This window comes from Apium graveolens, chromosome 11, assembly GCF_009905375.1.
Source record: "Apium graveolens cultivar Ventura chromosome 11, ASM990537v1, whole genome shotgun sequence".
Classification (NCBI taxonomy): Eukaryota; Viridiplantae; Streptophyta; class Magnoliopsida; order Apiales; family Apiaceae; genus Apium; species Apium graveolens.
In genome coordinates, this window is record NC_133657.1 from 25,337,462 (window position 1) to 25,362,590 (window position 25,129).

At 36.5% G+C, this 25,129-nt stretch overlaps 1 protein-coding gene across 1 annotated transcript; it reads right to left on the minus strand.

Moving 5' to 3' along the window:
* Positions 1–12,831: 12,831 nt before the first annotated feature.
* LOC141698005 (uncharacterized) lies at positions 12,832–14,587 on the minus strand. Its single transcript, XM_074502594.1, has one exon. It carries the CDS (start codon positions 14,530–14,532, stop codon positions 13,177–13,179), a length of 1,356 nt encoding a protein of 451 aa, XP_074358695.1. The 5' UTR covers positions 14,533–14,587; the 3' UTR covers positions 12,832–13,176.
* Between the last annotated feature and the right edge of the window lie 10,542 nt (positions 14,588–25,129).

The window sequence follows — 25,129 nt, forward strand, 5'->3', positions numbered from 1 at the left end:
TCCATCATCTTTTCTGCTCATCTTGTTAGTTGTTGTGATCTTTAAACTCTTTGTTCTTCAAGAGCTTGCTCTGATACCAATTTTTATTCCCAAACAATCTAAACAAGAATTACATAAGGGGGGGGGGGTTGAATGTAATTTTGGTTTCTTTTCGATTTTAAGAACAGTTCTGCTATAAATATATAACTGTGTTTGATTTAGCAATGATGCGGAATGAAAGTAGTATAGAAATTAAAACACAAAGTAATCAAATTCAAGTATTTAAAAACTTTCTGGTGGATTGAACTTTTCCACCATAGATATATATTAAGTAGAGAACTTTATGTAACAATGATGTACACAGCTGCTTACAAGTTGAACTACAAGAACAGAGAAATTCTTTCTAGATTTCGCCTGATCTATTTCTATGGTAATTGCTTACTTACTTGATAGACGTAGTTCTACTTGCTACACTTGTTTTATATATCACCAAGTTATATGATAAGAAGATAAACAAATAAGATAAAAATGTTTCTAGTCTAACTTCATGCTTCTTCATTTCTCTATCCAGTATCTTTGAATATCTTCAGTTTGCATGAAAATGGAAATGCTTCTTTGTTCTCTAAATCCTGTAAAGAGGATGCCACATTCCATTTACATACAATCAACGCATGTGACTGTCAAGTCACAATCAACTGCTCTTTTATATTTGAATATCCGTTGAAACTTCATTGGATCATCTGTTGCAACTGTGGTTGATCATCCGTTGAAACTTTGGTTGATCATCCGTTGAGACTATGTGAATCATCCGTTGAAGCTTTAATTGATCATCCGTTGAAGCTTTGTGAAACATCCGTTGAGACTATTTTCTTGGCACTTAACTCTATTTCATTTATACAAGATTAAAAGGCATCTGATATTTACAATTAACCAACCTATTTTGCATATCAATCAAGTAGTCAACATAACTTAAACTTTTTACAAGATCTAGTTCACTAAGCCATTACAGTATGCAGGAATGTGCTACTGATCTTATTATTACATAAGCTAATTTTTTAACGGATGTTGAAATGATCATCCTTTGAAAGCTATAAAATAACTTAACTAAAGTCTATTAAGTGTTTTGTTCAAGTTATCATCAAGTACACAACATATTCCTAACAAAGTATTGAAAGCTCTCTATGGTTTAAAGAAAGCACCTAGAGCATGGTATGACACACTATCATAATTCTTGATCAAACATGGATTCACTAGAGGAACTATTGATAAGACTCCGTTCTACAAGAAGCATGGTGATGATATTATCCTAGTTTCAATTATGTGGATGATATCATTTTTGGTTATAATAATGAGAACTTATGTCAAATATTTTCAAGACTCATGCAGAGTGAATATAAGATGAGTGTGATGGGAGAGCTCAGTTACTTCCTTGGCCTTCAAGTTAGTCAAAGAAATGATGGCATCTTCATTAGTCAAACCAAATATGTTAAAGATTTATTGAAGAAGTTTGGAATGGTTGACTGCTCACCTGAATCTACATCAATGTCTACAGCTACCAAGTTGGATGAAGATAAGAAAGGAAAAAGTGTAGACATATCTGGCTATAGAGGAATGATTGGATCTTTACTATACTTAACTGCTAGTAGACCAGATATCATGTTTGCAACATGTCTGTGTGCTATATTTGAAGCAAATCTCAAAAAATCACATTTGATGGCAGTAAATATAATTTTCAGATATTTGAAGGAAATAACAAACTTGGGATTGTGGTATCCTAAGAAAACTGGTTTTGAAGCTGTTGGATACACAGATACAGATTTTAGTGGATACAAGGTTGACATGAAGAGTACTAATGGAAGCTGTCAATTTCTTGGTCAAATAATTGTATCTTGGTACAGTAAGAAACAATAATATGTGTTAACTTCTGCAGTTGAGGATGAATGTATAGCTGCAGGAAGTTGTTATGCTCAAGTGCTTTGAATTAGAAATCAAATAATGGACTATGACCCAGTGTTACACAATATTCCTATCATGTGTGACAATACTAGTGCCATATCTATTATTGTTAATCCAGTTAATCATTCTAGAACTAAGCACATTGATGTTAGGTACCATTTTATTAGAGAACATGATGCAAATGGTACTGTACTATTGAGCTCATTTTTGTTCCAACAGAAAAATAATTAGCTAAAATTTTCACTAAACCTTTGGATGAAGCAACTTTCACTAGACTTGTTAGTGAAACTGGAATGTTAAATTCTTCATCCTTAAGGCAAGAACTCAACTAATATGTTGCAGCAGATTAATTTCTGATAAATCAAAATTAATTTGATTTAATTGGGAATTAACTAGACTACAATTTATAAATTTTTCAGAAATCTCTGTATATTTATTTTTCTAAATTTAAATTCAACTTGGAATCTTTCAAATTTTTAAAAAAACTATCTAATTGTTAATTTACATTTTAAATATGTGAAATTAATATAAGATATAGCTGAAAAGAATAAAATTATGTAGAGAACTGAGTTGTCGATAAGTCTAAATGACTTATCGACAAGTCATTTTGAGACTTCTCGATAGAGTTCTTGATAAGTCTTCTTCATGACTTCTCGAAGGACTTCTCGACAAGCATCATTATGACTTCTCGATAAGTATTGTAGAGATCCCGACATATGTATATTCATGGAGTTCTCTAAAAGTATAAATATTAGACTTCTCGATAACTTAGAGCTAAAATAATTTTAGTCTAATACTTTTGATATAAAATTATTTTAATTTTATTTTGATTAATTCAATATAAATTGGAATAATTCGGTCCAACTAGGACAAACTGGGTATTTATTCATCATCTCGATAAGTCACTATCTAGTTCTCGGTAAGAGTCAAGAAAATGACATTTCGACATGAGTTTTGTTATTCACGTGACTCCTCGATAAGCAAATCCCAACCATTTATTCCTACTTCTTGACAAATCATTTGTCTTTTTTATAAATACCCAGACATCTCGACATAACCCTTCTTTACGCTTTTGAGATCTCAATTGACCTAGTTTTTGCAAACCTTAAACGTTCTCTCTCATTTCGAGCTCTTTCTTTCTCAAATTTCTTACCACTCCAGTCCATACACTCACAATGGCTGCAAATAATGTTCGAGCTACTATTCCAAATGAGGGTACCAACTACCTCGATTTCATAGATGCTAACCAGGCTCCTGATAGCTTCAAATATTTTGTGAAGTTTCTTTCTGAGTCATATCTTACAGGTGCCCTTACTGCCAATCCAATCCTGTATCTGGATGTACTCAATGATTTCTGGAACTCTGTTTTGGTCAATACTGTAGTGCATAAGGACCAAGTTGTGTCCCTAGTGGTGAACTGCTCAATTCGAGGAAGACAAGTAGAGTTTGATGCTATGGATGTTAACAATGTACTGGGCATTCCTACAACTAGCATGGTGGAAGTACCAACTCAACAGGAGTTAGCTGAGTTCATGGATCTCATAAACTACAGTGAGAAGATCAATCTGTCCAGCTTGAACAAGAAGAATCTCAGGAGGGAATGGTCTTTTCTCTTTGATGCAATTGTAAGAGCCTTCATCAGCAGGAAGATTGGGTATGACAATATATCCAGTGTGGTCCAGAAACTGATGTTCTCCATGGCTCATAACAGGCACATAAATGTGGCGCTATTGATCCTGGAAGAACTCAGTCCCAGGCTCACCATGCCCTTGGAGAATAGAGGTAAGGAAATTTTCTTTCCTAGATTTATTATGTCTACTTTAAGTCATAAAGTTATAGACATACATATGCCCGAAGGTATTGATAAAAACAAAATAGGCAATTGTAAGCAAGTGTCCAAGATTTTATTTGGGTCACTTACTACAAAAAATAAGGTGGAGGTAGCACTAAATCTCACTGACTTTATGTTAGAAATATTTAGGACCTACCCCTACCCTATGCCTGACATGAGGTCAACTGCAGTTTCTAAATCAATTATGGCTCATGCACATGTGGAAGTACAAACACAGGATAACCAACAGGGGCCTTCTACAACCTTGACCACTTCTTCTCTACCATTAGAATCCAGGGAACCAACTGCTTCATCATCTCAAAAGGGTGAAGTTAGTAAAAAGAAGAGAAAGCAGGCACCTTTAAATGTCATAAGTGAGAGTGGTGAGAATCAAATCCAAATAGAGTCAAACCTGGTCAAGAAGCTAAAGAAGACAAAGAAAATTGAGCTGATCACTCATGGAGCTACTTCTGTATCCTCCCAAAAGGATGTAGTTGTGAAATAGGGCAATAAATAAACTATAGGGGCACCTTCTCAACAAGGTGTCTCTATTGAACAAAGCATTCTACGTAGTGCAATATGTACAGAGTCTGCACCCCAACTTGAGCACTCTCAAGTTGGTGAATGAAGAAATATGGTTGGCACACACAAAGAGGGCACATCATTTGAAACTCCCTCCTTCACTCAAAGGGAGTTGCCAACACTCAATCTTAATATCACAACTCTTATATCTCAAATTTCTTCTTATTACAATGAAAATTGGAATCCTCTTCTCCAGTGTTGCAAAAAATAAGTGACACAGTTCAAGAAACCGTGCTCACCACCCAGGAACCACATTTAGTTGGTGAGAGGCTACAAGATGGGGTAGACCTTGATGACACAAACACAAATACAGGGGTTTTATCAGTTTTAACTGAAGACCCTGTGATAGAGGTTTCATCGATTTTAACTGAAGACCTGCGACTATTACTCAAGTACCTTCATGTGCCAAACAATCTTCACAGATTGAAAGATTTGAGGGTAGTACTTCAGAGGGGGAGCTATTTAAATCCTCTACAATTCAATTGGATTTTCCTAGTAGGGACAACTTCCCTCAAAACCCTAGCTGAAATTGTACAGTCAATTGAAGCTGGGAGTAAAATTGCCAATGATCCAGCTATTGGGGAGGCAATTATAGCACATTCAAGTGCCAGTTCTTTGCAAGAAGAACAAGGTTTTGAGATCATGGTATATGAAAGTAACCTGATCAAATCCCCTCCAATTCAAATGGAGGTTCCCATTATTGGTGAACAACACACTATCACAACCACAGTTCTACCTGTGAGTATAACTGTGACTTCTGTCATATGTGATGTTCCTCCCTCCATACTCTCTACCTCAATCTCATCTCATCAAATACCTATCCCAAACACCTCAAACACAACTGACCAACCTTCCACCTCAAATCTAACCCTCACACCTCCTAGCTCAATGGGTGCAAGATGCTCATGCCCAACCAACAACTGTTAATGATCTTTCGGTTGAGCAACTTGCAGGCTTAGCTAATATCATACAACAAATCCTCACTACAGATATGTCAAACCAAGACTATCAAGCAATACTACTCTCTTACAAGGAGGATGTTGAAGAGCAACATGAGAAAATTGTTAATGAAGCAGATGGTAATATGGATGCATGGCTCTCCAAGGACTTTACCACAACTATGGAGGAGGCCTTAGCAAAGTTTAGAGAAGAATATGTGACCATTTTAGGAAGCAATGCTAAGGTCCTCACTCCCTAAAAAGTATATGATGTTGTGACAGCGGTGTACAAAGCACAATTGAAGGCCTTTCATCACATTGGAAGAGTTATGGAAAATATTTTGGGCAAGCATTAAGCTGCAATCAAGAAAGTGGTTAATGATAGGTTTGATGAGCCGATGCCAAAATTTCAAGATATCAAGACCAAGTTCAACAAATTTTCTGACAGTCTTCAAGCCCTCTCTCTAACTCTAGTAGAAGAAAATGTGTCTAAGCTGAGAGAGTCTTTCAAAGCTCTGCATGAAGTGATCCAGAAATACTCAGAATAATGACTCAAAGGTCAAGCTGGATCAACTTTACAAACCTAGGTTTGAACCTTAAGCCTTGGTCATAGAGGAGGTCAAGAATTCTGTGCAAAATTTGTTGGTACTTTAGCAGCAAGTTCACAACAACCTATGTCTACATCAACCAACCTACAAATCCAAAACTTGCCAGCTCAAATCTCAACTCTACAGTCTTCAAATGACTCTTTGTCAACTCAAGTCTCCAAATTGACATCTTTGGCGCATAGTCAACAGCAGGATATAAAGTCCCTAGTAGATTCCCACAAACACCTTTAAATATAAAATTCTGTATCTTTGGGAGCTATTATGGGAGCTTTAAACATTCATTTTCCAACATTGCCAGAAGCAGTTAGAGTTGAACTTCCTAATCCTCTAATCTTGCCTCCTACCAAGACTGAGGGGGAGATAGAAGTTAGACTGCTAAAATCATCCAGCCAAGCCACAGTTCAAACAAGTTAAGATGATGTTGGGGTAGAAAGACTTCAAAACGCAGCTGAGGGACCCTGCTTGGACAAAGAATTTGATGAATTGCTAAGGGCTCTCATAGTTTCTCTAACCAATAATTTCTTCACCTACAAAAAGGCTTTAGAAAAAAATATCAATTTTCTAAGGGTGATAAAAGAGAACTTCAAAGATAAGAGGATTGTTGTAAATATAAATGACCCAGGTATGGATAAATGTATGCAGGTGTCTCTTAATTATCTCCAATCTAGAAGATAATCTGAGCTGGACATCCTAATCAACAAGGTTAACAGGTTGATTCCAGAGGACATTCTCTTGCTAAATGAACTCAAAAAAAACTCAAGTAGCTGCTTTTCCAGAAGCATATCTTCAACCTAGCAAGGGAGTGGCCTACATCTGTACATAAATCAAAAGGTGCAAACATTTCATGATTCCAAAGCACTGTGTCATGGGAAACTTGAGGCCAGTAATGACCCTAGAGACTGACTTAAAAACTAAGAAGATCAAGACTGTGGAAGATGAAGAAATGATCAAGACCTTGGGGAGATATTTGAAGAATGCTGATAACATGTTTCCTAAAACTCAAATTAACACTAAAGATGACTTGGATGATGATGAGCAGAAGAAGGATGATCAAAAATCTTCTGGCTCAAATCCAAGTCAATCTTCTAAAGCAACTAGCAGCAAGGTGTATGAGAAGAAAAAGGGAAATGAAGAAAAGAAAAATGATGGAAAGAAGAAGAATATGAGAGATGAAGAAGGGGAAACAAAGAAGCAAAATGTTCAGGAAATAAAAGTTTCATAAATTCAACCAACTCAGACCTCCAAGCCTAGCCAAACAAACACTCAACCAATCCAACCTCAAAACCCAAGTACCAATTCAAACAAACTGCAAACTCCTTACTCAAAATACCAATCATATCCATCCATGTCACTTTAAAGAAAATCTCAAACAAACCTTCATTTAAGCCTCCAATCAAAATTCACTTCAAGATTGTTGGGAGAAAACCAAATAAAATACAAGCTAATGCTAGTGCCATTTGGAACTGCTTTAATCAAGCTGATTTTCTACCTCTAAACAGGATAATAACATATGATGATAATTTCCAACAACCATCTGAAGAAATAGTCAAAGTTTGGGTTGTCTCTTTGGCAGAAGTCATAATCTACTATTTGGATGGCTCCTTTATTGTATTGAGCAGGGAGCTAATGGAAACATATTTAACCACAGAATTGAAGAGGGTGATTAGCTTGATGAAGGATAAGGATACTAGTACAAGAATGTGGAAGGTTGTGATGTCTCAGAGGCTGAGAGAAAGAAATGAAAGACATGCAAGAATAAAGGCTAAAAGGGAGGAAAGGGAAATACAGTATGCTAAGGAGATTGAAATGTTTGAACAAAGATCAGACGAGCTCAAGGTAAGGGGGATGAGTAGAATCTTAAAAGATGGACAATTTCTAAAAATTGCAGTTGACAGATTCTCAAGATTTAGAGTTAATTGCCTCAACAATTACTCATTAGAAGAATGGTTCAAATTGGCGGAAGCCTTAAGAGGGATAAAATAATTGAAGAACTTCAAGTGCTAGTAGATCTTAAGGACCTCATTAGGAAAGAAGCTGGTTATGAGAAATTCACTTGATGCCTGTAATTTTTGAACTGATATAATTTCTTAATGTATAAAAGTTTGTATTTGTCAATCTGTGAATTTAATGAATTTGATTTTAGCTCGGGGTTAGTCTTGTTATCAGGCATGAATTTGTGATAAGCAATCTTCTCCCAAATTGGGGGAGATTGTTGTGCAAGACATGCATGTATATGACAAGACTAAGTCACATTGACAACTCTAAGATTAAGTTGTATGATAATCTATATATGTATTCTGTATTGTATTTCTTAAATCTGTAAAAATGGTTAGTATATTAGACTGGGGGATTTTTTTGTGAACAATTTCAAGCTAAGGAATAAACTCTAAAAGAAGATCAAGTCATGATCATGCCTGAGAGAAAAGTGTAGAAGTTTGGAGTTGAATAAAGCTATTCTATGAAAAATGTTCTAAGGCAAGATATCACAAGTCACACATCAAGTTATATGGAAAAGTCATTGGAGAAGTCCAAAATGACTTGTAGAGAAGTCCAAAATGGCTTATAGAGAAGTCTCAGAGATATCGACAAGTCAAATGAAGATGTAGAGAATTGAAGATATTGCAAAGTCATTTCTGCATTTAGAGATCTCAGAGATATCGACAAGTCAAATGAAGATGTGAAGAATTGGAGATATCGACAAGTCAATTTCTTATATAGAGATCTCAGAGATATCGATAAGTCATATTGTGTATATAGAGATCTCATAGATATCGACAAGTCATTTCTACATGTATAAATTTCAGACATATCGATAAGTCATTTCACATGCAAGTATCTAGAGACCTCGACATGTCAAGTATACCTATAGAGAACTCGGAGATATTGATAAGTCATTACACTTATCGATATGTTACTTCTTTATAGAACATTTTATTGGAGATCTAGACATACTATCTCAAATTCAGAATAGAGACAAGTTCGAGATTCATTATCAGTCAACAAATAATTCATTCACTGAATTGGAAAGTCTACAAAGCAGCTTGAAGAATACAAGATCAAGGGCCAAGATTAATTGGACAAAGGGTGGTCACATACCTGCAAGATTCTGCACAAATTTGCTAACACCAGAAAAGAAAATTGACAAGGTTGTTTTAGAAATTGATTTAGTACATTTTAGTGCAAGTTTTGTAAACTCGTGCTGCTAGTATATAAAGCATGCACGTGTCCTTAGTTCACAAGTTACGAACAAATTTAGATTTTTCTTGTATTCTCTCAAGATAGAAGTCGAGTTCTTAATTTACAAGAACACGGAATTTGTAGCAAGACAAACTTAATTAATACAATTAAGTGAGTTTTCGATATTGTGTGTTTATGTTATTTATGCTTACTTCTACATCTCTACAAATTGCTAACTGCTCTGTTCACCAAAATCCAAACAAGTTTTAAAAGAAAAAAATTATTCAAGAAACACATTCACTCCCATGTGCTATATTCTTAGCATTTTATATCTAACACCTAGTCACAAAGGCCCAAGGCTCGATTACAAATTAAGAACTTCACGGATAAAAAAACTCCCCGACCGGTGGATATCCCATCCTCTACCGCTATCTTCGTCGATCATAGCCGCAAGTATATCAATGACTTAGCGCAAATGCTCAAACGCATCCTTGTCCCCGATTTGGATAACCCATCAGACTACATGACAAGTGATCCCAAACTTATAAGTGTAAAATACGAGATGACCCCAAAGTCTCCCAACGAGGACAACCCGTCGAATATAGAGATAGGGGTTCTCAAAGCACACACTTAGTGTTTTACGATCGTTCCCCTAGAAGGACAACACGCAAGACTATAGAACAATGACTTCAATATGTTTTCCTGGACGACGGGCTCCCGAAGGCCCATTTTCCTTCACAGGGCATTGTAAGGGGTTGGTGTCCTCCGGAGGTTCCCCATATGCCTACGGCGCGCCCTAGGCATGGGAGAGCTCATTCGGGCTCCTCTTATTCACTTGTATTCTTTTATGTTTTATTCACTTTCCATTTTAGTTGTGGAAGCAACTTCCTTCCTAATCCTTTAAAATTATCCATCTTTCATTGTGAAGCAGCCACCCAGTGCAGCTTCATAGCACGGGACGAACCCTAAAAGGGCCCGGGGACATTTTCCCGAAAACCGGATCATTCCTTTATTCTTGATTGTTTTATTCTTTCTCCATTAGCTTCAAAACACCTTTTGTAGACTCCTTCAACAATACTTGTTCTTCGTCATCGACTTCTACTCTAGCGGCCTTCGTAGTATTCTTGCCGTAGCGATCGTCGTAGCATCCTCATCGTAACTGTCGTCGCACGCCTCCTTCACTATAATTTTTATAAGCCTTCAATATAGTAACCGTCGTAATCCTTCATGAACTTTACCAATCGCCATCATAATCTCTTATCGTCGATAGTCGCCACAAACGACTCTCATATAGGGCTAGCCCAGGGTGCGCCTGGGGCTCCGGAGATGCGTTCTCCGGAGCTCGTCCTTATTCTTTCTTGACGGTTATCCGACCCATTTTCTCGAATACCCGATAAAAATACTTATTACGATTTTATGACATAATAGACTATATTCGTAATTTAACGGACGTGTATTCTCTCGGTATATGGTGAAACTCTACGTTACTACTTATTTTTATTGAAATTGTTATTCTTGCACACAAAATTTCAGTAGTTTGTAGCTATTTTAAAATTGCAATTAATATCCGTTGATTGTATCAAATCGAACAATCAGCTTTCACTTTAGCTTAAGCTTCATGTTATAATGTGTTACAAAACTGCTCTCTATTCATATTAATTTTATAACAGGAACAAGAGTAATGGCCGTAAGGAAGAGCTTCTTATTATTTTTATAAGAAGATTGTTTGATGAAGAAATGTTTAATAAGATCCAAATCCTAAAGACAGGAAAAATGTCCAACGTTCAAAACACAAGAACATGAACGTAATGCAATTTACAAGCGGTGATAGGATAAGTAAACCCGGTAATATCATCAACTTAAAATATACAGAATAACAGAGAACCATAAACAATAAAACTTGAAATGGATAGGAGCATGATCGTAAAAATCGGTATTCGGAACTAATCGATGGAGGTATTGATTAGAGATTAATCGGTAATTCGGGGATTAATCGGAACAAAAATCGGAGATATTTTAATAATATTTAATGTATTAACATTAATTTGAAACAAATTTCCTCCCTTTTCTTTTCTACGTCTGTATGTATCATGTATGTATAATATATATATATATTCTATTTGCACATCTTCTTCGAGCTCCTCTCCTTCTCTAACCTCGTCATCCACACTTCAGTACTCCTTCACTTATCCCATTTTTTTTCCTGATTTTTACCCGATTTCTGACTATTTTATCCGGTTTTTCAGAAAAACGTTTTTACTGACGATTTTGAGATAAAAGATCGCTAAACTACCTAACGCCGATTTATCAGCAACATCGCCGATTTTTTGAACCTATCATAGAGGGGGAAAGTTAAAAAAAGATAGGAAAAATTAGAATAGTGGTGCATAATTAGGAGTATGTGGTAAAGTTGGAAAGGGGTGATTGAATGTGACTTTGAAATGTGGGATCCAGTGGGTTGAGTATCGTACAAAATAAGTGTCCTTGTGTGCAGTTTTCTGGCGAGCTTGGAGGTGTTGTTTCTTCATGTGGAGCAGTACCTACTACTGCTAACAAAATAAGTATCTCTTTTTTTTCCCCTTATATTTCTAGTAGTATTTCTTATACCCACCACTCATGTCTTTCTATACATACAGTCATTGGGATCCAGTTAAGATTGTGTGAAACAAACGGCCTTCTGTTTGTTTTCTACCACTGTTATTTAGCCTTTTAATTTTGAACTAGTTTCATCATACTTGTAAATTTGGCCGACTGTTATTTTCCTCTTATTCGTACCAATATATACTCTTATTCCGGCATAGACTCTCATTATTATCCTGGGGTTCAAATCTTATGATTCAAAAATTACATAAGTATCGTAACTTAACCGTTATACTTTTCTTATTCAACTCCGTTAGTATCTTAAGTCTACATTAGCATTGTAAGTTAGACTAGTTTTGTCAAAATTTGAGTGTTCCATTTAAAGATTAAGACGAATAAACTGGTGTGATTTGTCTAAGCTTTTGAATAATTGATTGTGACTAAAGTTGTACTTGTTGCAGGTTCCTGGCAATAATGTAAATTATAATGCTAAGAAAATAGGGGAGAGATTCTTATGAAAAGAAATTTCCCTTGATAGAGTTAAAAAAGAATGAATACTCCAGCTGGAATAATTCAGTAATATATTATCTAAGTTATTCATGTTAAAAATGACAAAATAATGTACCACTGCATGACCCTTGAAATTCAAATTTATAGTATTTCTGTCTTGATTTATGAAAATTTCAGAAACCTAATCTAGATCTTCATTTTCATTGTTAACAACCATGCAATCGCATTAAATGTATTACTTTGACGAAGCTTTTACTGTTAATTAGACATACAAGTGTCTTCATTACTGTCACTGCATTAGACTGATATATGTGTTAGCTTGTTTGAGATATTTGATAAGTAACTTAATATGAATGTATTTCCGACCTATAAGTGACTTACTCTTCGATGCTAAACAGACTGATAATCTTCCTTCCCGCACATCCTATTAACCGGAAAGAACTGTGGTTAGGATATTTATCAGACTATCAATTTGTTCTTGTATTTCAACTATCCTAATGAATTTAGTTTCTTTTTCATAATTACGGGTTCATAAATTTTATTGTGCATAAGCATTTACAAGTAACAGAATGCAGGAACAAACAAGAATCAAGATATGTACATGTAAATTGTTGGGCAAGTGGTAGGTAGGTAGGTACAGATGTTACATTTCCTCAGACCTAGTCCCTACCATAAGTTACAAAGACAACACCTGAGCTTGCTGCCTGCTCCCGGTAAAAGCACACAAAAGAATCAAAAATAAAAGCACCCCTTTATCTACAAATAATTTCTTCTTTAATCAATTTACTATCAAATCATTGATCAAACAAGAGCATCTTAATCTAATACTTTTGGTTGATCTACTTAAAAACATCTCATTTGTTGAGTGCACAAAACAAACACCTAATGATCTGTTTGATCAAACCGACAACAAGGCTGAAAATGCTGGAGACTAGAACTTATAAGTGGTGAGTTGACAGTGTAAGATATTAGTAAGTGATAATCAAGAAGTGGAATCTTAAATTTAAATTAATATTTAGTGCAAACACAAAAGAAAGAACACATTGAAAAGAAAAAATAATTTGGTGAAGCCAAGTGAGGGAGCTTCAGAATGCTTCAATGGCTTGATCAAAGAAGCAGTTTTATTGATTCCACAAATATCGACCCCGATTTTCTTGACACCGTATGCTTCAGCTGGACTCAGACACAGCCCAGAATTGCCACTAAGATCCAAATTCTTCCCCAACCTTTGAAAGAAAGTTGATGTAAAAGGAACCTCACCACCCAACAAGTTTCTGCTTAAATTCAAGTGGTATATATGTGAAAGATTGCCAAAACCAGCTGGTATTACACCGATAATTCGGTTGTTTTGCAGCGACAGAGTGCTTAAATTCAAGAGCTGTGAATAGATTGGTGGTATTGTGCCTGAATAGCCAGAATTAGCAAGCCTAAGCTCTTGTAATTTATGTAACTGACCGAACTCTGCAGGTAGTGGTATGAACATTGGATTGTCATCCATTATGAGGTACTGCAAGCTTTGCAACTTTACTAAGCCTTTTGGATTTTTTCCCTTTAGTCTGTTGTTGCTCAAAGCCATAAAAACTAGTGAATTGAGCTTTTCAATGCTATTTGGTAGGCTCCCTGTGAGTAAGTTTGAGCTCAAGTCTAGCTTTTGAAGCATACCCATTTGGCCAATTGTGTCCGGAATCAGTTTAGTGAGCGAGTTGTAGCTCAAATCAAGAACTACAAGGTTTTTAAGATTGCCCAACTGTTTTGGTATTATACCAGACAGAAAATTATAGCTCAAATCAAGGTGTTGAAGAGAAGTTAAGCTGCAAATTTCTTTAGGAATTGGTCCGGTGAGGCGATTTTGCGACAATGTGAGGGTTTGAAGAGAATTTAAGGTATATAACTGAGGTGGAATTGAGCCAATTAACGCCGGATTAGAACGCAGGCTGAGCTGCTGTAGTTTTGAGTTAAAGAAATTGTTTTGTGAGATAGTGAGTGTGGTTTTTGTATGAGTGAAACACTGGGAGAAGATAGCAGATTGAAGATAAGGAAGATGGAATATTTGTGAGGGAAAAATTGATTTGATCTTGCATGATGGATTTGGCGGAGACCCAAAGTCAAGTCTAGTGACGTGAAGGTGGCTGTCATTTCCAGCTTTGCATTCGATCCCCATCCAGGATGAGCCAGGCTTACAAGGGTTTGGATAGGAGATTCTCCAGGATTGGTCAGAAGACATGCTATCCATGATCTTAAACAGAATCTCTAGTTCAGATGGATCCATGCTGTTTGGCTGCAGATTCTGTTGTTGATTGGGGAAAGATATGGAAAGAAATGGAAAGCAGAGCAGGAGGAGTGGGAGAGTGAGAGAAAATGAATAGTGCATTGTGTGAGCAATGTAGTGTCTGATACTAAGTTGTAACAAACACAGCTACGAATTGCTTTACAACTTGGAAGTAAGTTTTTTTTTTTATCACATGTATTATTAAAAAAAAAAACTTATATTTTACGTTATTTGATGGGTAAAGTCATGAAATAGAGTAACAACAGAAAGCCAGAAAGTACCATAATTTACAAACAATGAAACCTTTTTTTTCATAGAAACAGGAAAACAAAGTGGTTGGGAACATGGGCATGTTTATGTTTTTACTTGTATTTTGCAATGAAAAGTGCAACATGCAAGAAGACGAAAGATAAGCAGCAAACGTGGAATTCAGAAACTTGATTTCCAGATTATGATTCACAATTCTTAGGCTGAAAAAACATCAAAGTTAAGTGTGAGGGGTACTGAACAATTGAAGTATGAGTTGTAGGTACTTAACAGAATCTTCACATAAAATTAGAATACATCAAAATGGCCAAAATTAACCTAATGTCACATTTGGGTAATGATAAACTTAATGCCAGTAAACTATTAATGGACGATCAACTTGTTGCCTGTTCCAAAGTTAGCTCTGCAGCTGATTACAGACAGCAGTCAGACTTCACGTTACATGCAACTGCCTAAACACGAGTGTGGAATTCATTCCCGTTCAACTGCCTGAGAAGGTGTTTACAAGGACATATACTGCTTGTTTGGCGAACATATAAGCTACATTCACCTGAAAAAGATCTATCCTGCATATTATATTGAGGTGTGTTCGGTTAATTCAATAGAACATGCTTTTAGACCTCGTAAGTCGTAATATAATCAATAAGTTGAATGTTAACCCGGAGAGTACTTTTCATCCATTTCTTTGACGTTTTTTTTGATAAACGGAGAAATTTATTAAAAAAGACTGAGTCTTAGCAAATTACAGATGTTAGTCTAGATTATATCACTTGTAGTAGTTGTAACCTCACAATGAGAGTACCCTGAAGGCTCTAAAAGACACCAATAACTCTTAAATACACTATACTAGTCAATAAAAGCTAATTTTACCAAAAGGTATGAACAATACTAGGTTCCTTGAAACTAAGCCACAGAATGGTGGGATGCTGTTATATCTGCACCTCTAACAGCGTTTTTCGACTTGTTCTACATCCATCAGATCCTCTTCATCCTATGCTTCAACTCTTCCAAGGTCAGTAGCCATATCTGTGAGTTTGTGGGGACCATCTGCAGGAGCTACTGCCCCGATCACCAAGGTAGAGCGGCTTTTGGGACCTGACTTAACCTTGGACAGTAAAATTTCTAGCGACCCTGAAACTGCCGCATGAAGGATGTCCTTGGCAAAAACCCCCTCAAAAATTTCCTTGTCCAAATCGGTAGGAACTTTCAAGAATTCCTTAGAGATGTGTCCAAGAAGACCTCCGTCAAGGATTGAGATAGCCTCCGTTGTGAACAGTCCATCTTTGTTAAAAACAAAGCTATCCCACAATTTTTGTTTGCCCTTATCCACGACGGAGGCATTAGCAACATCAACTATTGAGACATTATCCTCAAGCATTACAAGAGCAGGGGGAGAGTGTTGAGAAGGCACATCCTGAACGACAGAGACCATATGAGAGAGAAGGACAGATACCTGGTTGTTGTCAACAACAACTGCCTCTAGCAGTGAGATTGGAGCTTCTTCTTGATTAAGTATGTGGAGAGCTTCAATGACGTTTATCTCTTCATCAGTGGAAGCTGGACTTGAGAGCACAACATCTTCTACTTCTCCTAGATCAAAATTATGATCTTGAAACAACATAGGAAAATGGATAGACATTCCCATATCTCTGTCCAGGTAATGCTGAAGGTTTCCAAATGTGGATGGGGCCTAGGTGAAAGCTTGCATATTCACCTTACCATATTCGACCATAAATTGAGCGGTCCGGTTCATGTCTATAGAGATAAACGTGAAGAAGCGTTCAGTAACATCTTCAATGAAATGGTTGGCATGGAAAGTATTGATCTGCGTCATCACTTCTTTGAATTCTTCTGGGAGAAACATGACCTCTTGAAGGTGGATTACTTCATAAGCATCTCGAAGATCCACCTCCAAAATAATCCGGTTGAAACCTAATTCGTGTGCTTTGATTAGTCCGACATGAGCACCCCATAGAGCAGCTTGAGTTTGAGTCATTTCCGGCATTAGTCCAGTTGCTCCCCACAGATTAACTCCCGTTGAGTTCCTAATAATGGCTCCCACTCCAACTATATGGCCATTTTCCTGTTGAGGGTCAATGGGAGTTGAATGGATATTTATTTTAGCAACTCCTTCTTCCTGTTGAGGGTCAATAGGGTTTATAAAGAAAAATTGGCTAAGAAAATGATTGTGAGAAGGAGATTAAAAAACATCCAAACCGTGTAATACCCAGGGGATTAAGAGAGAGCCAGAAGGTTAGAAACACTGGATGTTGTAATCCCGTGACATCTTTGGGAACACGCCACAACATGTTCCAAAAATCCATCAAAAGAAGATTTAAAGTACTAACCTCAAAGATTTGACAGAAGATCCAACAGACAAGTGGCTGGAAAAATTTGAATGGAGAACTGCACCTAAGAGCTGGATTAAGTAGTCACATGCAAAAACTTGAAGCTATGAAAGTAGTATAGATCTTGGAAATGGTGCAAATTCTCTGAAAAGATGGATTGCCCCTATGGATTTGCATTATGCCCAATAGTTTTCTAGGATAGGCTTAGCAAGTCCTGCTTTTGCAAGGGAGTCTGCATTTTCATTCAGCTCTCGATTGACAAATGGAAGGAGATTTTTGGCCCATTGTAGCTGTTGAAATCCTCAATTGGGCCCATCAAAGGTTGGTAAGTTATGAGGCCTGATCTTACCTGGTCCAAAGCACCCGTTGAGTCAGAACAAACTGCAAATGATTTATCTTTCTCCGCTTTTAAATTACCCTGAATAATCCGAACCATGTGGACTATGGCTTCTATTTCTGCTTCTAGGCTATTGTTTACATTCACCGGGCCAGAGAACATATAGAGGCTTTTCCTTTCTTTGTTTCGCATACATCCACCTACACCACCTACTAGTCTGCCATGTACATTGTTCCCCCAAGCCCCATCAACCTCACATACATAATCATATTGATGGAACTTATATTTCCAGTAGTTCTTAGAGGTAGAATAATGATAGAGTGTAATTACACCTTGAGGGTTGACTGACCAGAGGGGGTCGCTGATAAAAGAAGCTGAAAGTGTAGCTAGAGTCCATTTATTAACTCTTGTAAGGATTAGAAATTTCAGAGTGCTTTTGTCCATTCGCGTGTTGGAGAAGAGATTTTCATTACGCGTTAGCCAGATGGACCAGAGAGAGGCTGCAATTACTATTTTCCAAATTCTGCCAGTAAAACCACCTTTTACCAAGTTGGAAACACTTGCAAATGAAGCATTTTCCAAAAATGATAAAAAAATTGCTATGTTCCACCATCGCCCCACATAATCCCATGCCCAGCGTGTTAGCTGGAAATTCCAGAAGAGATGGTCAATAGTTTCTTCTTCCACTGTGCACCATACATAACTCGGATTTAAACCTGATATCCTTGTCGATAAGAATTTTCGCGTAGGCAAAATTTTCCATTCTAGATTCCATAAAAAGATTTGGATTTTCGGAGGAGCTTTAATCGACCAAATTCGATCCCAATTGCCCATATGACCAGTATGTATCTGTGTGTATTACCGTTGGTGTATTGAGGGGATAGAGTTATCCTGACAAAATCTTTTACAAGAGAATGTGTTGTGGCCAGGTCCCCACACCATGAAATCACCTCCCAATGTTAAATGAATGGAAGAGATGATTTCTTGAAGCTGGTCTATCAATCTGTCGTCCCGTCTCCAGAGAGGTCTGTCCCATAATGAAGATTGTACTAGATTTGTTCTAGCTGCTATAATAAAATCTTTTGTCAAGCTGTGTTTCATCTTTGAGAGCATGTATAGTCTAGGAATTTGGATTGATAGTGGACCATTTGGGTGCCAATTGTCTTTCCAGAAGTACACAAGATCACCACTTCTAATTTTCCATTTAAAGGAGTCCTGAGACAGGAGATAGGAGATTGATGAATGAGTGTGTAGAGATACTATATTCTTTAACATTAGCGACGAATCAATCCCCAAGTTAATATGACCCAGATTGTAGTGGAGGTATTTGTCGTACCTTTGACAAAGAATTTTGTTCCATATTTTATCCCTCTCAAAATAACATCTCCACCACCATTTCGCCAATAGTGACTGATTCCTGAGTTTGAGAGGTATCATACCTAAGCCCCCTAATTTTTGGGACGATTAACCGTATCCCACTTGAGCATGTGTAATTTTCGCACATTTGGATGTGCATGACCCCACATGAAAGCTTTTCTGAGTTTGTCTATAGAGTGAAGGACCGAGACCGGGATTACAAATAGATTGAACCAAAAGATTGGGAGGCTGTCAATAGCTGCTTTAAGAATGACTAGTCGTCCTGCCATCGAAAGACAATCAGAATCGCAGTTGCCTAGCTTATCCTTTATTTTCTTTACAAGAGGATCCCAAAAACGGATTGAGGAAGGGGGGTACCTATAGTGGCTCCAAGGTATTTAAATGGGACTTTCTCCACTGTGCAGCCTAGAACTTGTGCCTACGTCTCAAGGGTGGTTTGGTTTTCTGTGAACCCAAAAAGATTACTCTTGTGAAAGTTGATGGATAATCCCGAGAGAAGTTCAAAGCACTGAAGCACCCGTTTAACTCCTATTACTGATTTCAAATTATTCTTTATAAAGATAATTATATCATCCGCGAATTGGAGATGAGTGATAGGTTTGTTACTATCCGGGAGGATAACTCCATCAATGATACCTTGGAGGTTTGACGTTTGGATAGAACTTCACCAATAAGATTAAAAAATAGAGGTGAGAGCGGATCACCCTGTCTGAGCCCTCTCCTAGGTTTGAACACATTTGTTGCTGAACCATTGACGAGAATGGATATTTTTGCTGTCTCATATAAAGACTTAATCCATGCTACCCATTTTGGATCAAAATTCATACACCAAAGCACTTGAAAGAGGAAGTCCCAACTTACCTTATCGAATGCCTTTTCAAAATCAATCTTTAGGATTAGTCCCCTGGTCGAATTTGACTTCAGGGATGCATAAACCTCACTAGTCAGAAGAATGCAATCTGACATCTGTCTCCTCTTGATGAAAGCGTGTTGGCAATCCGATACCAAACAATTTATTACTCTGTTAAGTCTTCGGGAAAGAACCTTGGTGAGCAGTTTTAATGAGACATTCATAAAGATGATGGGCCTGAAATTCAAGACCTTGGATGCTGGAAATGTCTTTGGGATGAGGGCTATAAAAGACGAGTTGCACCCTTGAGGTACAAGGTTCGTGTTCTGGAAATGTTTGAAGAACGTAAAGATGTCATCCTTAATAAAGTGCCATAAGGATTTTAGCATTCCTGCATTAATACCATATGGCCCAGGAGCTTTGGCTAAGTCCATTTCTTTCAATGCTTCTTCAATTTTTGCGATGGTGAAATTGCGGACTAGTTCTTCCCTTTGTGTTTTGGACAGTTCCGTCAGAGTATCCCTCCTGATTGAAAATACCCTTTCTTCAATCGTTGTACCCAAGAAAGCACTAAAATGGTTAAAAAAACACCCATTATGCTTAGTTGATCCATCTTCCAATCATTATTGACCAGCAAACTACGGATGAGATTTGATTTTTTCCGTTTTATGATTGCTCTGTGGAAGAATTTTGTGTTGCGCTCTCCTTTTAATTTCCAGCTTGTTCTTGCTATTTGACTAAGCATAGAGGTTTTTTTCCTGTACAGGTCGTTTAAATCTACCCTTATTTCTGCTTTAGACAGTGGAATTGCATTGCCAAAATCTGCTTCCTCCTGAAGTTTTTGGAGTTGATCAATTTTTTGATCTAGATTCCCAAAGAGAGATTTATTCCAATCTTTAGCACATTCCTTGACGTTCTTGAGCTTAACTTGTAAGTTTGGAGACCGGGATTGGGTCCAAACATCCCCTAATCTCTGAAATTAACCTTCTATCCTCAAGCCAGATGTTGAAAAACTTAAAAGGTTTCGGACCAGGTTTCAGGTCATATGGCTTAAGAACCACTGGTTTATGGTCTGAATTATGTCTATTCAGAGCAACCAAGATCCAGTTTCCCTCATCTGCCCATAGCTTATTTATCAAAACCCGATCCAATCTACTTTTCTTATTCGCGGGACCGTACCAGGTAAAGGAAGAGTTAGACAACGGAATATCCAAAAGTTGGTTGTCTTCGATGAATTTGCTGAGGAGTGTTGAGTGAAGTTTGGCATATTCATAATTCTCTCGTTCATCTTTGTGGAGTACAGTGTTGAAGTCACCTATGAGCACAATTGGCATGTCTTGGGATTCTAGGAGGAGACAAGATAGTTGTTCTCAGACTTGGAGCTTATCAGAATACTTGTCGTGCATTTCTTCTTTCTATTTAATCCTATTTATTTTATTTACATTTATGCTCCTATATGACATGATTTAATTATTTTTGTTATAAATTAATTTAAAATTTATATAAATTAGTTACAAATATTTATAAATAAGTACACTAATATAAATATGCACAAGAATAAAAGATACGAGAACACGGGACACCAATTTTAAGTAGATGTTTTAATTTGGGAAAACAGAAAAGAAAATGAAATTCAAAGATACAATTTATATATTCGATAAACTAATTGTTAAGATAAATGGAACAGTCTCTTATGTAAATACAATAAACCCTTTCACGAATGAGACAAACTATGAGATAATTTCAATTAGTTCTGCAGAAAATAAATTACTGAAATGCAAAACAATAATAAACATAAATAAAAGTAATGCAGAACACCAATAATTTTCACTTGGTTCGGCCCCTACTCGTAGTCTATGGCCTACATCCAAGTCCCTATGTCAACTAGCATAGAGAATGTATTATATCAACTTCAATAAAAAAACTTACAATCTTTTCTTTGATTACAAACGGATAGACACGAAAGAACCTTTTCCCTTAGCACACTTGCTACCTAGCACTACTGCTATCACCTAGCCCACTGGCTACCTTGGATAATCCTCTGAAATCAAACCTTTTCCACAACCCGGCACAAGTTGATATAGATACACGTACACTCAAATGAATATGAAATTACAACTTAACTAAGTTCTTATTCGACTGGGTATTCAATATATATAGAACAAGAATGATTTTCAGAATATAAAGATGAAGCGTGTAAGCATTGGTCTGAAATATGAAAAGACTGAGTTGTATTTATAGAGTCAGGAACTAACGATTTTGTTTTTCAAACTCAAGATAAGATATATGTTTGTTAAAACATAATTTTTGAAAAAATGTTTGAATAATTCTTTGAGAATGATTCGTTAGTTTGTTATAGATAGATAAACCTTGATAATGATAAGTAAATTTATTCAAAACAAGTTTATCTAGAAAGAGTTTTTTTGAGATAAATAAGGAAAAATATACCCAGTCAAACTAGAAATATAACAAACCCTATCAATCCGAACAATACTAAGCTTCCAATTAATATTTGATCAATATACATTGTCTCGGATATAATGCTGATTTGTTCTCGATTGTTTTTCGGGAAACATATCATCAGAAACCTGTATATTAACATTATCCCCCTTCTATGATGATGAGAAAGAGAACAAAAGCCCCCTATAAAATATACTTTAACTCCTGTTAAAGTGATTAGCAACAGTAACAATATATTTATGCAAATAAAAGAGACAATGATACGAATAAGATACTAAGCATAAAATAGACAGTATAATAAGACAAAAATAATATGTATTTAATAAGACAAGATATAAACCAAAAATGATAAATAACCCATTAAACTAGGGTTTATCCCGTCTTAAAAACAAAATCATAAAACATCAAACCAAACTATCATATAGTCTTAAGGCTTAAAAAGAAACAATCTCATTAACATTCAAAAACAAAAGAAACAGTCTCAATTAATCAAACTCTTTCTCCCCCTTCATAAGCATAAAAAGGTCTTCAGTTGAAGTTAGACACATCAACTGGAGCTTTTCCCTTGTTCTTGTTCTTGTTCATATCCTTGCTCGGGGTAGATCGAGGATAGACCGATTCCTTCCCATACTCAGAAAACAGCTTGTCAAAATCATCTCTGGCGGGGGCTGTTCCATCGCGTTCCTGCATCCATTTGAAGATCTTGGTCTTGTATTCCTCTCGGTTCATCCCAAAGACCGAAGGTGGTGGAATCGCAGGGAGATGGAGAGGTGCAGTGATTTCTTCCAACGTACAATTACCGATCCATTTCGTTTTCCTGTGCCAATACATCTTGGACTTATCTTGCATGGCAGAAAGTTGCTGGGAAAAAACCTTGGTCTCTGAACCAAGTTGAAAGAACAGTTTAACAAATTCTTTCTCCCAGGCTTTAGCAGTGGAACACATGCCTTCTTGCAAAGTGTCAAACTCAAAATCAACAGTCTTAGCCAACTTCTTGTCATGTGCATACAAAATGTTAAGCTTGGAATTAATGGCATCTAGGGATTGATATACATGTTTATTAAGCAACTCATATGAAGCTCTCATCATACTGACTTGGGAAGTAAGAGAAGCTAAAGACTCGATGGAAGCAAAGTGTTAATTCACTGAAGCCAGTGCTTCAGAATTTTTTATTCAACTTAACATGCAAAGAATTCAAAATAGTAATGATATCCTGGCCAAAAGGGTCTGAGGCATAGTTTGGAGACTTGGGTAAACCACCAAACGTGCGATGAGAATCATCAAACAATAACTCATTTGACTCAGAGACAACTAAATTATTAAGCGTCAAAAACTCAAAAACTTTTATCAACAGACCAAGATAAGGCAAATGCATTGATTCATGACTCGAATGATGACTCATGTTATGGATAATCAAAGAGGCAATATCAGAAGGGGTCTTTTTCATAAACATAGACAACAAAATAGGATCTTGAAAAGTTACTCCATCACGACCACTCTTATGAGAAAGAAGATTCGAATGAAATAACTTAAACAAAAGCCGAAATATATGAGTTAATTCAGATACCAGAGGTTTGATGGAGGCAGAGATAAAATTGTCACCAAGAATGGTCTTCAATTTCTCCTCGTATTGCAAGTCAGGAATGTCGTCAAACGTGTAATGAGTAGTGTATGGGCAGGGACCTTGTCAGAAACACCGGTAAGCCGAGAGAGAAAATCCGCCTTGAAATAAATCAGATTGCCTTGAACGTCAGAAAACACAGTATTATTTTGAAGAAGTCGAAACTTCACATAAAGTTCTTTCACCAGGTCGAGATAAATCACGTCTAGCGGAGATAGCAGAGACACACACCTGATAACTTCAAACAGTTGAACAACACCGATCCGATTGAGAAGCTACAAATCACACAACCATTCCTTCAAAATTGATTTGGAAACACTTTTGAACTACCTTTTGCATGCAATGGAGAAGATTCTTGAGAATCATGGCTTAAAACCTCAGAATCAAGCTTACTCACTCATCATCATTTGGAACCAGAAGCCTCTGTATCTGTGTTAGTGGTTCGGTGAGCAGCAGAGCAAGAATGAGTATTGTGAGTGTTTTGGTGAGCCATTATGAGAGAAGAAGATGAAGATTTGGGTGTAGAGAGATTAGGTTTAGAGAAAGATTGGGGATTAGAGCTAAGAAAAGAATGAGAGGAAATGAAGAGATGTATATAAAGAATAGAATTCGAAGAGATGGAAGTTGAATAGAAGTAGAGAGAAAAGTAATGAGTTATCAGAAAAAAAGAGGGTGAACATAAAAATCAAAGGACATGCACAAGAAATGAGAAGGAAAAGGAAGTGGTAAGTCACATCAAGAGATTCACTTAATATAGATGCATGCAATTTAGTGTTAACACGTAAAAGAAGGAAATAAAAAAAAGAACCACAACAAATAATACCTCTTTCGAACAAAACAAAAACCGTAAAATAAAAAAAAATGAGACAAGAGAACAAAAATACATGGGATTGGTCAATACATATAATAAAATCATATAATAATTACACAGATCACATACCTAGTTCACGAGGCATTAAACAGAAACGGTCCTCTGCCAAGGGTTTAGTAAATATGCCTGCATGTTGTTTCTCAATAGATATATAAATAAGTTCAATATTATCCTTAGAAACATTATCTTGTAGAAAATGGCGATGAACATCAATATGCTTAGTACGAGAATGCATGACATGATTTTTACAGATATTAATTGCATAGGTATTATCACAATAAATAGGAGTATTATAGTAAGAAATACCAAAATCCTGCAAGGCTTGTTGGATCGAGTGTACCGCGAATAAAACCGTTATTTAGTAGAAATTGACTGAGACGCTTATACCAATACCAAGGGGACTGTCTTAATCGATAAACAGATTTCTTAAATCTGTAAACATAGTTAGGATATTTTTTATGGACAGAACCTGGAGGCTACTTGATGTAGACTTCTTCCTTGAGATAGCCATTTGGAAAGTTGCTTTTGACGTCCATTTGATAAAGCTTAAACTTCTCGTGATCTGCAA

Bases quoted from the DNA above. Each gene is read 5' to 3' on its own strand.
- LOC141698005 (XM_074502594.1), bottom strand. From the start codon at position 14,532: ATGCACTATTCATTTTCTCTCACTCTCCCACTCCTCCTGCTCTGCTTT.